The sequence below is a fragment of the Gigantopelta aegis genome, chromosome 10, assembly GCF_016097555.1.
Source record: "Gigantopelta aegis isolate Gae_Host chromosome 10, Gae_host_genome, whole genome shotgun sequence".
NCBI lineage: Eukaryota > Metazoa > Mollusca > Gastropoda > Neomphalida > Peltospiridae > Gigantopelta > Gigantopelta aegis.
The window spans coordinates 56,970,389-56,986,785 of record NC_054708.1 but is presented as its reverse complement, the minus strand read 5'-3'; the positions used below and the strand labels follow the sequence as shown (position 1 = coordinate 56,986,785).

At 35.5% G+C, this 16,397-nt stretch overlaps 1 protein-coding gene across 2 annotated transcripts in view; it reads left to right on the top strand.

The window, feature by feature from the left end:
- Positions 1–9,195, top strand: part of LOC121383338 (SH3 and PX domain-containing protein 2B-like) — a 53,220-nt gene extending 44,025 nt beyond the window's left edge. For both annotated transcript variants that reach the window (XM_041513303.1, XM_041513302.1), the window contains 2 exons: positions 473–583; positions 2,746–9,195. In XM_041513303.1, the coding sequence (XP_041369237.1) occupies positions 473–583; positions 2,746–4,422 (1,788 nt within the window). In that variant the 3' untranslated portion in view covers positions 4,423–9,195. The remainder of the gene's footprint in view (positions 1–472; positions 584–2,745) is intronic.
- The last annotated feature ends 7,202 nt before the right edge of the window (positions 9,196–16,397 follow it).

Here is a 16,397-nt window from a genome sequence, read left to right as displayed (position 1 = left end):
ATGAAAAAATGTAGCAGGTTTTCTTCTACAACTATATGTCAAAATTACTGTTTGATATCCAATAGCCGATGATTAATAAATAAATATGCCCTAGTGGTATCGTAAAACAAAAAAACCTTTAACTCCTCAAAGACATCACATTTGCTTGTCCTACATTATAATTTAATGACTCAAAAATATTTATTCTGAATACAGTATGCATATTTATATAATTATGTAAATATGTTTATAAATATTAGTATACATGTAAAGGATTATCTTTTATCTTTATGCACTAACATTAGTATCACCTTCACCAAGTCACACCATTTTTTTATGTTTTTTTTTTTCTTTTTCACAATCCACTAAATGTTAAACAGGTAACGGGCAATTTTAAGACAAATAATTTTCGATGTCTATTAAGTCTTCCTGGTCCTTTTGTGTACATTAATTACATCTAGCGACATCCTGATTTTATATTATCTTCACCCAGGTGATTGAGAAGGGAGCCAATGACTGGTGGTTTATCCACATTGATGGCAAGGAAGGCTGGGCACCCATGTCATACATCCAGGCTTCAGATACACTGACACCCGCCCAACAGGTGAGGGACATGGTGGTTCTGTTAGCATTCTTTCAATAGAGAGGTTTCGTCATCACTTTGAGAACTGATACAATGAGAAATAACAGACATTCCTTAATATCCTATCAGAGAATTGATACAATGAGAAACAACAGACATTCGTTAATATCCTGTCCAAGAACTGATACAATGAGAAATAACAGACATTCGTTAATATCCTGTCCAAGAACTGATACAACGAGAAATAACAGACATTCGTTAATATCCTGTCCAAGAACTGATACAACGAGAAATAACAGACTTTCGTTAATATCCTGTCCAAGAACTGATACAACGAGAAATAACAGACTTTCGTTAATATCCTGTCCAAGAACTGATACAACGTGAAATAACAGACTTTCGTTAATATCCTGTCCAAGAACTGATACAACGAGAAATAACAGATTTTCATTAATATCCTGTCCAAGAACTGATACAACGAGAAATAACAGATTTTCATGGTCTACGTTATCAGTTTGGGTGCACTGGTTTCTGTTCTCCTAGTTGGAAGGAAATGTTTTATTTAACGATGCACTCAACACATTTTATTTACACCATCCCACAGACAGAATAACACATACCACGACCTTTGATACACCAGTCGTGGTGCACTGGCTGGAGCGAGAAATAGCCCAATGGGCCCACCGACGGGGATCGATCCCAGACCGACCGTGCATCAAGCGAATGCTTTTCCACTGGGCTACGTTCTGTCCCTCTCCTAGATGGCTTATAGTAATGAGGATTCGGATCTTGATTGAATGGATGCTTTCACTTTGACATGATGTTCAACACATATCAGTCAAATGATATTAGAAACAGGCTTATTTATTTGGTAGTCCAGTGCCAACTCTACCAACAGATCCATCATCATTTTTACATACATCCTTTGAAGGCCCTTTACCCATCTGCATTGCACCTTTTTCACGATACCAATCCCGCATGCTTTGAGAGACAACATTATGTTTTTATGACTACGAGAATGGAAAATGTCTTGGTGGTTTAGGCTGTCAAACAGAATAATAAAACCTCTCTTTTGTAAATTGATTTCCATGCTGAAATCAAATTAACGATCAATTAACCTGTTCTGAGTATCCACCTTGGTCAGTTGAGATTAGTGGTTACCTCAGTGTCTCAGATTCATTTCAAATCGGTGGTTGTGGAACCATTTCTTATATATACAGTTGAATCCCGTTGGCTCGAACCCCGTCGGTGCTTGAGAAAGTGTTTGACGCATCGGGTAGTTCGACTGAACCATTCGGTCAACATTGTGTAAGTGTAACTTGGTTTGAGCATTGCAGTGTATTCGACCCTTCCGAGTTCGACCCAACGAGATTCTACTGTATTATGAGTCCTCTACCAGTCCGACTGGAGGGGACTATAGGTTTCATCTATGTATGTCTGTCTGTCTGTCCGTATGTCCTACATATAATTTTCCAGATGTTTTTTTTCCACAATAAATTGAGATGTTGACCTAAAGTTGTCTGTCTAGCTTAATCATGTACTGTTACAGATCAAGTTTTAACTTTCATGTTGATTTACCCATTGTTCACAGAGTTATGCCCCTTGAACTTAGAAAATAAGAACATTTGTTGGACATGGTAGGGGACATGTATTGCTTTAGCAGTACTCTCAGCATGCGTGTTGTTTATAGATATTTCCGTTCACATTAGCATTCTGCACTATGGAATAAAAACTGAATTAATATTGATTAACATGCCTGACACACCTTCGGGGAAACATTCACTAACAATTTGTAACATGATTACCAGTAATCAATCTACATGTATGTTAAAAGTTAAACAAAAATTTTCAGATTATAATGCCAGTTATATTTTAGTCAACTTTATTGTTATCCAGTGAATAAAAAGCAACTGAATATCACTGGAGAAAGGTAATAGTATAGGCATTTCTGGACAAAATGTGGGTAAAATCTATTAATAATCTATTAGTAATTTAAGGTAGGAGAATAATTTATCGTAGTTGTTAATAATGTAGTTCAGACTTTTAGTCAATAAAACTTGCTTTATAGTTGCACCTATGGATTCTCATCACAGTGAACCGAAATTTTTTTAAGTAGGCGAGATATTTAATTTCACTGAAATCTTATTTGAATATAATATTGGATACATCTCCTTTTTTTTCAGTCATCCCTGCGTCCATTGAGTGAAGAGCCTGACACATTCAGTAGCAGTGATTCTGACTCGTCCAGTCCCCCTGTCAGACGTTCTGCGGCTGGACTCGCGGCTGCTTTACAAGCCAAACTGAAGACACAACAGAAACCATCGGAGTCCATCATTAAACCTACCGAGAAGCCACCTCCACCCCCAACGCAGAACAAAAAAACACTGGCTGTTAAACCAACGCTGCCCAAACCTTTCAGTAGCGGGTCGTCGTCACAGAATGATTCAACCTCTTCCAGAGTGTCTGCTGGTCAGAAGAAATTTGAATTGGCCAGCGATGATGTTGACAGCTCTTCTGGGAGTGGCGTGTCAAATTTAGCCTCGGTGTTAAAGTCAAAGTTTGAGTCACGGCAGACTCAAGTAATTGCTCCACCCAAAACAAGTGAAGGCGATGGTGGAAACAAGAAGGGAGCATTGCCAGCTAAACCGTTGATGCCCAAAAGTAACAGCACATCTGCTATCAAACAAGATATGGAGAATGGTGTAAGTGTTAAGCCAGTGTTTCCAGCGAAACCTGTTATTGGGACAAAAGAGGCAGGAAAGAAACCGGTGTTACCTTTTAACAAGCCTGTACTACCTGGGAAACCCAAGCCAGAGTTGGCCAACGGGAAGAGACCCTCAGCACCACCTCCAAATCTTCCCTCGCACCCTCCAGGTCTGTCAAAGAAACCTCCTAAAGAAGAAGCAGACTCCAACAATAATGATGACACGTCTAAACGTGTATCTGGAATCGCAGCAGCTATGAAGTCCAAATTCGAAAACACAGAATTAAACAAACCAAAACCAAAACCAAACCTCCCAAAACTGCCATCCGGAGGTACAAGTAAGCCAGGGAAGCTGAATTCTACCTGGAATCCCAAGTCTGCTAATGCTTCAAGATCAAGCGGTTTGCAGTCTACCGAAGAAGAACTGAAATCACTGAGGGGCAGTAAGCCAGTGGGTGATTTAGTCAGTGCTCTGAGTGGAAAGTTGAATTTCGGAACAGACGAACAGACCAGACGGCATTCTGCCGAGTTTTCTCAAGACACTAAATCAAAGTTTGTAACGTCGGGTGAAAGACATCAGGCACATTTACCTAGCAACAAGGCCGAAACCTGTGTCGCGATTGCTGCATACACTGCTCAGGGTGATGGGGAGCTCTCTATGGAAGAAGGAGAGAAGTTCACAGCTCTTGATAAGAGTGATTCGGGGTGGTGGGAGGTGAGGCGTGTGAGTGGTGAAGAAGGCTGGGTGCCCGCCTCTTACCTTACAGACCAAGACGACAGGACATCATCCCAGACTAACAAAGACTACAGGTCGTCATCATCATCCACTGACAGATCAGCTCAGGAGGGAGTGACCACCAAGATGGCGGAGCCGACCAAGTCACAAGCCACGGTCAAGGCCCAGTACAGGACAACTGCTATGTTCACAGCGGAGAACGAGGGAGAGATCGGCTTCGATGAAGGTGAAGTGGTTGAGGTCATTGAGAAAATGGATGAGGGGTGGTGGCTTGTTCAGATCGGTGGATCGGAGGGCTGGGCTCCAGCGGACTACATCAGAAAGGAAACAATTAATGTGCCGGTTCCTGGTGGAGTGAGACCTGCCCCACCGAAAAACAAACCTACTTTTAAACCTACATTACCAACACGTCCAAGGTGAAAACCTCCCCCAGCCATGAAAAAATAAACTTATTTTTAAAATAACATTACCAACACGTCCAAGGTGAAAACCTCCCTTCATCGAAATTTGGGACTTATTTTTAAAATAACATAACAGTATGTCCAAGGTGAAAACCTCCCCCCATCGAAGTGACAAGCATAACGTGGCCATTAACCTGACAGATCTACATTAGCATAAATAGGCATTTATGTAAGACAGGCCTCTATTGTTTTCCATGACATTAATATCTCTATTTGAGGTGGGTTTCTACTCAAGACAGGCCTCTATTGTGTTTCTCCGACACTCTGATATCTCTATTTGAGGTGGGTTTCTACTCAAGACAGGCCTCTATTGTGTTTCTCTGACACTCTGATATTTCTATTTGAGGCGGGTTTCTACTCGAGACGGGCCTCTATTGTGTTTCTCTGACACTCTGATATCTCTATTTGAGGCGGGTTTCTACTCAAGACAGGCCTTATGGTGTTTCTGTGACACTGATATCTCTATTTGAGGCGGGTTTCTACTCAAGACAGGCCTCTATTGGTGTTTCTGTGACACTGATATCTCTATTTGAGGTGGGTTTCTACTCAAGGTAGGCATCTATTGTGTTTCTGTGACACTCTGATATCTCTATTTGAGGCGGGTTTCTAATCAAGGTAGGCCTACCGGTATATTCAAGAATTTACTATATTTTTAAATAAATTACCAGCATATCTAAGGTGAATATGATCATTCTTAACAGTGTCTTACTGTCTGTAGCCAAACAGTGCTCTCTTTTTATTACTGTAATTCAGAAAGTGCCTTTGTGGAAATCATTTTAATGAGATCTGATTTGTATGAAGTGTATATGGTGTTGGCTGAGATGGTATCAGGTGATGACATGGAACTAAAACACTGTAAGACTTACCTAGACCAGCTCCACCTACTGGGTAGATCATCGGCACAGTTGGCACAGAACATAATAAATATACATGTAAGTCTTTGTGGTTTTAAAACATTTCAGTAAAGAATCAAACTGAATAGCATATACAGTAGAATCTCATTGGGTCGAACTCGAAAGGGTTAAAGACATCGCAACGCTCGAATTAAAAACGAAGTCTCGTTTTACACTTACATGTTGTTGACCGAATGGTTAGGTCGAACTACCTGATGGGTCGAACACTTTCTTGAGCACAGACAGGGCTTGAGCTAACGGGATTCATCTGTATATTATTATCATACAACTATGTTGGTTGGTTTCATCAAATTATCTTGTTTGTTTTAAAGCACAGACGATGCTATTCCCATCTGAAGTACCACAGCATAGTGGGGCATCTGGGATGTCACAGATGTTTAAACTCAAACAATAATATATATTACTTTAACTTCTTTTCTGTTTTTGTTTACATTATATTTCTTTTATTTAATACATAACAATAGACAAGGTGATAGGATGCTGTGGAATGTAATATACAAATATGTAGTGTGTTCTGTGAAAAGAAAAATTAAACCCCACCGATCTATATTAGAGTAGTAATTTGTTGCTCATTGATAAACAGATTTTCTATACTGTATATCCTTCATAAAATAAAGATTGTTAATTAATTTACAGAAATATAGTAACAAATATACAAGTATAATAGAGTATAATAATAAAGTTGTACATAATAATAAAATGTTCAACCTAATGCTGATTCACTTTATAACATTACTTTACTGCTGTTGAAGAAGAGTATTCTATTTTCATATTTTATGGCTAACCATTAACATATAGTTTCTCATTTTGTGCAATTTAAACAACATGGGCAATTTGCAGGCAATCGACCTAATACCAAAGTTGTTTTTTCTTTTTAAACGCTTTAATAACAGTTTATGCTCATGTCAAAGTAAAGAAAAAATATTTATTAAAAAAAGCTTTAATAATGATTTAGAAATATTAGATGTGTAGAAAAGAACAGTTATTAATTGAATATTACATCATATTGATGTATCTAGTCTGAGCAGAGCATTTATACAAAATGGTGGCCAGTTTGTACAGAGAGGGTATATGTGTGAACTACATACATGCACTGTTTGTTCAAAGAACAAATTCATTTTTGAGACACGGCTGAATTAACAATGCCTGTCTTTCTTAAACATTGTGAATTAAGCATTGTGTGTAGATGCACACGTGTATGACGAAAAGAGACTTTCTAAATTTGGCCCACAGTATTCAAATGAAATTGAAGTTAGCAGATGTCTTTCATGCTAAATGACTTACAGAGACTATCCTCAGTATTTAGCCGTGTTTATCCAGTTTATTAATTTCCCCAGCAAAATAAACACACATCCTGTTTTTTCCTTTTTGTTTTTAAACACTATCTTACCTTAAATTGTTTTAAATATATACCAGACTGAGTGCATTTGGAATGACCTTTTGCAGAAATATTTCACTTTTTTTTTGCCATTGGAATAAATAATAAATATGTAGTGCAAAATTATTTTAGGCAGAGATCTACATTGAGATACTTCTAAACATTACAATATCAAGAAATGCATTGGTCTTTACCTTTCTATATGATATTAAGTATTGTCACAACAGAGCCTGAATGGACAATCAATGAGCTATTTTTGTGTTAAACAACCAATCATTCAATAGCCTACTGTAACTATATCCGCAGGATTCTTCTTTTATGACGTCCATGTAGTAATGGACAGTCAAGGATCCATTTTTGTGCTAAACAACCAATCGGTCAATACTCTGTATCCACTGGATTCTTGGATTCTTATTTTTGAAGTCTGCATAGTAATGGTTGATCTGTTTTTGCATTAAACAACCAATCAGTTAATACTCTAGCAAAACAATCAAACTATTTGATGGATGGTTGGATTAAAACTACATGTAAATCCGCATGTTAAACATTTTGTGATTTAAAATTTTTTGGCTGTATAGTGCTATGTAGATGCATCATGGTGTGTTAATGAAAAACTGAATATTGAAGCAGAAATTTTGTGTGTAATATCAGCGTTATTAAATCATGTTTACTATAGATCATTTTATTAAATCCATGCGGCACTGTATGCTTTGTTATTTGTATTAATTATATACTGGACAATATTTGTCAGCTTCTGTGTAGAATGTATATTTTAATTTCATTGTCTTTTATTACGTACTAAAGCATACTTAGTCCAGTAGAATATGTGTGTTAATATCACTGTTTTTTATTACATACTAAAGCATACTTAGTACAGTAGAATATGTGTGTTAATATCACTGTTTTTTATTACATACTAAAGCATACTTAGTACAGTAGAATATGTGTGTTAATATCACTGTTTTTATTACATACTAAAGCATACTTAGTACAGTAGAATATGTGTGTTAATATCACTGTTTTTATTACATACTAAAGCATACTTAGTACAGTAGAATATACAGTAAAGTACTCTTAATAACTAACATGAAAGAACCATGATAGTTCATTACAGCAGTAGTTCATTGTACACATTTGCGTAAGTTGGTTATTGATGTATATAGGCAGATAAAACGGGACTTTACAATCAGTTCGTTCTATGCAGTACTTCGTTCTAAGCATGTTCGTTTAAGTGTACTTTACTGTATGTTTTAATTTCACTGTTTTCCATTACATACTAGAGCATATTAAAATATTTTTGTTAATATCAGTTTTTCATTACGTACTAGAGTACATTATTAGAATATATGAGTAAGTGTTAATTCAGTTTTTCATTACTTGCTAGAGTATATTATTAAAATATATGTGCTAATATCACTGTTTTTCATTATATACTAAAGCATACTAATGTGATAAACCTATGAATATTCATCAAGTTGTTAGCAGATTTTTATATTATATTAGATACTAAAGCATACTAGAGTTACGGTTCACTAAATGTACTCTGTTAATACATCTTCACTTTGTAAACCAGAAGTCAATATATAGTAGTTTTATAAATAATGTATGCGTTATAATAAATCATTGGTTTTGACTAATTTCATTATCATAATTTTATGAGTAATTTAGTCAGGTGTGTAGTTTTGTGTGTGTGTATATAGGTGTGTGTGTGTGTGCATACGTGTGCATGTGTGTGTGCATGTGCGTGTTTGCGTGCATATATGTACTTATTATATTAACTTTAATACAACAGAATGTTCTATTAATGTAACATTTCTGCCTGATATCATCTGACTAATCTGTTAGAACCTGTATAATTATGTCTATAATATACAGACATCAATGCATGCATAGTATACATACATAATGATGTTAATGTTTTATTGTTGTTTAATCATTTAGACTAATAATTACTCACTGAGCAAATCATGATCTTAACTACAATAATTAATTGAGCCATCGTTTTTGTGAATGTCTCAATTGATTATGATGTTAATGTCCCAGGCTGTCAAATACCTTGCAAAAGTGGGTTCAAATCCCATGACAGTATACTTTGTGCATCTTTTCATTATAGCCTCTCGGAACAAATATAATTTTACAATAATTAAGAATTATTATTCTTTAATACAAACATCCAATTCCTAATTTACATTTTCATTAGTAATTTGTTGTTGTAGTTCAGGCATTATCTATTGCACAACAGTTGTCAAGCTTACCGGTATGTGAACAAAAATGGCAGTTTTGCAGTATTTGTCAATAGTACACACACAAATATACATGTAGTAGTGTATTCCATTACTGTAACAGCATTGAAACATTGGTATCAAGCAATTTACATGTTATTTATAAAATCGTAATTGTTTAGTCCAACTTGTGAATTACAATAAATAGATACATTGTATGTTCTGGAAACTTCCAAAGTATATAGACATTGACAATAATAATAATTTATTAAATGAACATATCTTTAATATAACTTTCCCCCCAAAAATATTCATATAGTATCACAATACACATGCACATATCACGATACGTAAAGCAGGGATTCTAGAATTTTTATAAAATCCACTAGCCATGGGATCAGTGATTTTAAAAATTGACTAGCCACGATTAAGCATTCACTAGCCCAACTTTACTTTAAGTTAATACAATTTTACTAAATGATAGTAATAATCAGATATGTCCCCTAAAGAGGGAGATAGAGCTTAAAATCACTGACATTGGATGGTGGGGGTGGGGGCAGGATATTCATATTTACAAAATAGACTCAACTGCAACATTTGACAATTCGTTTCACTAGCATTTGGACATGGCAATAGTAGTTATTTACTAGCCCAACATTAAATATCACTAGCCATGGGAGTGGGGCTACCATAATCTAGAAGCACTGTGAAAATTACTGGCAATACCCAACCCTATCTTCTATTTTACTTCAAACCTGTGTCAAGCAGCCACCAAAGTGGTCTCATGACAAAGAAAACATTTAATTTATTCCGAAAAATACTTTATTAAACCAGCTACATGTACACAGTCGTTTTATTCCGCTTGTTACTGATATTTAAGTATAATTGATACATGTAGCAATAAAGCAGAAGAAAATAACGTTGTTCTTTTGTAGCTGAGTGTATTATATAAAATGTTTGCAAATGTTAACCACAGAGAAAAGTACACACTAATGTAATCATGGTGTATTCATCGCTGTTATTGTGGTTTATTCAATTACATAATCATAGAGTATGCATTCGTGTAATCACAATGTATTCAACGCTGTAATCACAGTGGATTCATTCATATATTAATACCAGCAACTGTGTTTGGCTGGTAAACTCATTCAGTGCATTGTGGTATTAGTTGGACTGGCCTCATTGGTGTTGTGGTTTAGCCACCGGACCTATGTCCGGTAGGTACAGGGTTCGCAGCCCGGTACCGGCTCCCACCCAGAACGAGTTTAAATGACTCAAAGGGTAGTTGAAGACCACCACACCCTCCTCTTCTCTCTCACTAACCACTAACCAACTAACAACTAACTCACTGTCCTGGACAGAAAGCCCAGATAGCCGAGGTGTGTGCCCAGCACAGCGTGCTTGAATTTTAATAGGATATAAGCATGAAAATAAGTTAAAAGAAAAGGTATTAGTTGGTAATTACACGTTATTAACAAAAATGAATGCCTGACAAAGGTATCTACTGATAACTCTGTGTTATTGCTGTTTTACACCTGCTCGCTTGCTCATCAGTGATAACCACCAGACATTTCTGAAAGGACAATAATTACTGTAGACCTTGCATCAGTGGCATCTCCTGTACAATTCATAAAAACAGAGCAGTTTTTCGAGTCAAGTACCGGCCTCGGTGGTGTAGTGGTTAAGCCATCGACATAAGGCTGGCAGATACTGGGTTTGCACCCAGGTACCAGCTCCCACCCAGAGCAAGTTTTAACGACTCAGTAGGTAGATGTGAGGCCACTGCATCGATTTCTCTCTCACTAACCGCTAACAACTAACCACCTGGACAGATAGTAGAGGTGTGTGGCCAGGACAGTGTACTTGAACCATTAATATGATATAAGCGTGAAAATAAGTATAAATGAATGAATGTGATGCTTATGTTGATGTGTGGTATACCAGTATACTGTAATATAAAATGTTAAGAATACGTATTGCGATATTTTTCTAGAGTACCGGTATATTGCACATATATTCACACATAATATATTTTCAAACAAAAACTTCAAGTTTTAAAAAAGAAACAATAGCTTCACTTGTTCGAAATGAATCTTGATTGATTAGTGTATCATTTTATTGAGTTATACAAAATGTATAGGAAATTAGGGTACTTTATAAATTCTAATAATTGAGAGTTTGTCATTGCAGTATATCGTGGTTCCTGAATCACATTTTATCGCAATATGGAAATTATCACATTTTATCATAATACAGAAATTTTCACAATACACATCACTACTAAAGATTGATTAAAAACATTTAAAAAATGCATTTTAATACATTGAATTGAATTACACATCCACACTGAAATAATGTTTGAAAGGGCAGTGATGCAGGGTTATACTGAAATATTGCATGAAACAGAACTGCACTGAGATATTGATTAGAGTAGCCAAGGGCTAAATGATATTGAGTGGTGGAACTGGGATATTTATTTCTGTTGATATTGATTGGAAAGACACAGAGTCACATTAATGTTGATTCAGTTTCAAGGCAATTGGGCCTGTATTAGTATTACTATTGATTGGAGTAACTTAAATGTTTAGCATTCCCATATCATGCCAAAATCCATCTAATGTTCAGGTATGTTAATCTTCGGGTCCAGTTTTCACCTTGCTAATACTGATGTTTACCCCCCCCCCCCCCACCCCCCAAAACAACAACCACCACCACCACCACCACCCCCCCCCACCCCCACCCCCCGGAGGAATCTTGATAATAGTACAAGAAAATTATTACTTTATTTATTCTGATATTGTACATCATTTGTACTGATACTGTAGGATGTGAGGGCTATATCAAAACTGAAGTAGCTGAGGGTTATATTAATATTGATATTGATTGGAGATACTAAGGACTATATTAATATTTATATTGATTGAAGGAACTGAGATCTATATTAAATTTTATACCGAGGGCTATATTAATATTGATTGGAGAAACTTAGGACTATATTTATATTGATTGAAGGAGCTGAGGTCTATATTAATTTTGATATTGAGTGAAGGAGCTGAGGTCTATATCAATTTTGATATTGAGTGAAGGAGCTGAGGTCTATATCAATTTTGATATTGAGTGAAGGAGCTGAGGTCTATATCAATTTTGATATTGAGTGAAGGAGCTCAGGTCTATATCAATTTTGATATTGAGTGAAGGAGCTCAGGTCTATATTAATTTTGATATTAAGTGAAGGAGCTGAGGGCTATATTAATATTGATATTGATTGGAGAGACTAAGGACTATATTAATATTGATTGGAAAATCTGAGGTCTGTATTTAATATTGATGTTAATTGGAGAAACAGGTCTGTAATTGATGTTAACTGGAGAAACTGAGGGATATATTTAATCTTAACGACTAACCCATTATACGCGATCAAGACCGTATCTCTGTACAATACTGATATTGATTGATATTGTATTATTATGAACATTGATATTGATTGGAGGAACTAAGGGCTGTGATTTGAAGAATAAGATATTGGAATTGACATCTAAAGGACGTAATGTGTCTTATTTAAATGAATATAAATGACTTAATTATGTGTTGTACTGTACAGATAAACAATGTGTTAATTATATATTGTGGGCCGAATTTACAAAACCTGTTTTAGACTTACACGCGTGTAACTAAATACATTTACAATGCTTAAACACCTGACTTACACGCGTGTAACTACATACATTTACAATGCTTAAACACCTGGTTTAGACTTACATGCGTGTAACTACATACATTTACAATGCTTAAACACCTGGTTTAGACTTACACGCGTGTAACTACATACATTTACTATGCTTAAACACTTGGTTTAGACTTACACGCGTGTAACTACATACATTTACTATGCTTAAACACTTGGTTTAGACTTACACGCGTGTAACTACATACATTTACTATGCTTAAACACTTGGTTTAGACTTACACGCGTGTAACTACATACATTTACTATTCTTAAACACCTGGTTTAGACTTACACGCGTGTAACTACATATATTTACAATGCTTAAACACTTGGTTTAGACTTACACGCGTGTATCTACATATATTTACACGCATGTAACTACAAACATTTACTATGCTTAAACACTTGGTTTAGACTTACACGTGTGTAACCTACATACATTTACTATGCTTAAACACTTGGTTTAGACTTACACGCGTGTAACTACATACATTTACTATGCTTAAACACTTGGTTTAGACTTACACGCGTGTAACTACAAACATTTACTATGCTTAAACACTTGGTTTAGACTTACACGCGTGTAACTACAAACATTTACTATGCTTAAACACCTGGTTTAGACTTACACGCGTGTAACTACATATATTTACAATGCTTAAACACTTGGTTTAGACTTACACGCGTGTATCTACATATATTTACACGCATGTAACTACAAACATTTACTATGCTTAAACACTTGGTTTAGACTTACACGCGTGTAACTACAAACATTTACTATGCTTAAACACTTGGTTTAGACTTACACGCGTGTAACTACATACATTTACTATGCTTAAACACCTGCGTTTAAGAAAAACAGGCTTCGTAAATTCGGCCCTAAATTTTTAGACGTGTATGGATGTTCATAATTTTATATAATCTTTATCTTGAAAGAAGTAACAGGGTCCAACATTATGATCAAGTGTATTACAGTATTCTCAGCTTCTTGTTGGGAATCTGCCATTCATTACCACTGTGACAAAGATAATACAACCCCGAGTTTGGTGTATCTCATTTCCTAATATGACACCATGATCTCGTACTTTGTATCACCAAACTGTCCTAGTTTTCACCACTCTTGTATACAGAATCCTTCCTCGTGTATTAGGGATTAACCTCTTTTTATATAATCATTATTTTATATTTATTGCTATCATTCCTCTTTTTATTAGCCTATCACTCCCACAGTACTAGCATACTACGTATTTTACAGTGACCCACTTCAACAGCATTACAACCCCTCTTTGTTTATGATGACTGTTTTGCATTTATTTCCATACTTCCTTTTTATTTCTGATCTTCCTTCCTTTATTTGTTATATTACTATCATTCCTCTTTTTATTAGCCTATCACTCCCACAGTACTAGCATACTACGTCTTTTAAAATGACCCACTTCACCAGCATTACAACCTCTCCTTGCTTATGATGACCGTTTTGCATTTATTTCCATACTTCCTTTTTATTAACAATTCCACATCATTACCATCCTTCCATTGCCAGTAATGGCCTTTTTATTAACAATTCCACATCATTACCATCCTTCCATTGCCAGTAATGGCCTTTTTATTAACAATTCCACATCATTACCATCCTTCCATTGCCAGTAATGGCCTTTTTGCATTTGTGATCATCCTTCCTCTTTATTATCACTTCCACATTTATTGTCATTCCTTCCACGTGTATTACCTCTAACGTATTAAATTCCAACGGTAATAACCTATGATGTCCAAACAGTAATATAACGGTCGTCTAGGCCTATGTCAAGGTCGAAGTGGCACACTAAATTTAAAAACCTCAAATTATGGTAGGCCATTAAAAGTAGTTGGTAAATAATGCTTTCTTAGGCATAAATATTCAACGATTGCAGAGGGGTTTAGCTCAGTCGTGCTCGCTTGAGGTGCTTGGATCGCAGGATCAAACCACCTCAGTGGATCCATTCAGCTCATTGGGTTTTTCTCGTTACAATCAGTGCACCACAACTGGATAAAGGCCGTGTTATGTGTTTTCCTTTCTGTGGGAAAGTGCATAGAAAAGATCCCTTGCTGCATTAGAAAATATGTAGCGGGTTTCCTCTGATGACTACGAGTCAGAATTACCAAATGTTTGACATCCATTAGCCGATGATTAATTAATCGATGTGCTCCACTGGTGTCGTTAAACAAAACAATTTTTTTTTCTCTTTTTGGGGGGGGGGGGGGGGCTAAAAATGTGACCTTATTACCGGCTTTTGATACCTAACACCATCATTTCTTGTGAATAATCCCATCCGTTTTGGTTTATTTTCATTTTGATATTTATTACTACCACCCTTTATCTATCGTCGCCAACATGTTTCTTTAAATTCCTTTTTATTACCATCTTTCATAAATGTTCACCAGTTTCTTGGCTGTAACCAATCTCTGTAGCAGTCCAGATTTTACTTAGAATGCGATTGTTTTAAAAATAATTTTCGTTCTTTGGACATACGGTGTGCAATCTTGGACACATCGTGTTTTGAGTGCCTTTCTACCCTTTCGTCTTTATTTATATGTATTAATCCCGTTTTATGTACGATCTTGCTAAACTTTGATTCTTGCCATTGCTCATTTTGTGCCTGTGTTATGTAATAAATTCCTGCTTGGTCTTTTATTGAATTCACTTTTAAAAATTACATGTTTGAAACATATTTTATTGTATATAATACACAAAAGGACTGGACACAAGTTATTCAACTTACGAGGCCCTATCCTAATTACAAATATTATAACATTAAATTATATGTAATGTGCGGCCTTATTACTATGATTACAAAAACACGTTTTAATTATTTCTGAAGTTTTCGATTTGTGTGGCAAAACATTGTAGTTTTAGAATGACTTATATTTGGGTCTTTCTAATATTCAAATGGAAATGAAATTAAAGTTTTGTTTTCTTACAATATATATACATATTTCAAAAGGGGGTGAACTCTTGCTTTACAACACTATTATAAATGTTCTCGAAATAAAACAACGAAAGAGCAAACGTTCACACGAACACACATTTCGAATATTTCGAATTCTGAATATTTAACCTTTTGTGGGTAAATGTTTTTTTTGGGGGAGGATATATTCTTGGGTCATTTGCGCTTTTTCATGGAATAATAATACAGTTCAAACATTCAAAATATCTCTATGTTACAACTCATAAATATTCTCGATATAGAACGACAAAATAGCAAACTATTGAAAATGTATTAATATTCACATTTTAGCAGTTTTATTATTATTATTATTATTATTATTATTTTGACTCGCACACACATTTCGAACATTTGGAATTCAGAATATTTAACCTTTTGTGCTTAGCGCACTAGAATTGACCGTTAACGGCGAGGCGTACACTGGATACAAATTACGAAGTGGTGTTGGCTCGTATCTACCACCGAAGTGCTAAACTGTGCAGTTGACGGTCGTATATATTTAATCGTGATGCTTGATGGTGTCAAATTAGTAAGTTTAAAGAAAGTAATGATACCCTAAATTTGTAATACAAGTAGTAAGTCGCAAGAGTTTCCATCTAACATAATATATATATATATATATATATATATATATATATATATATATCTATCTATCTCTCTCTCTCTCTCTCTCTCTCTCTCTCTCTCTCTCTCTCTCTCTCTCTCT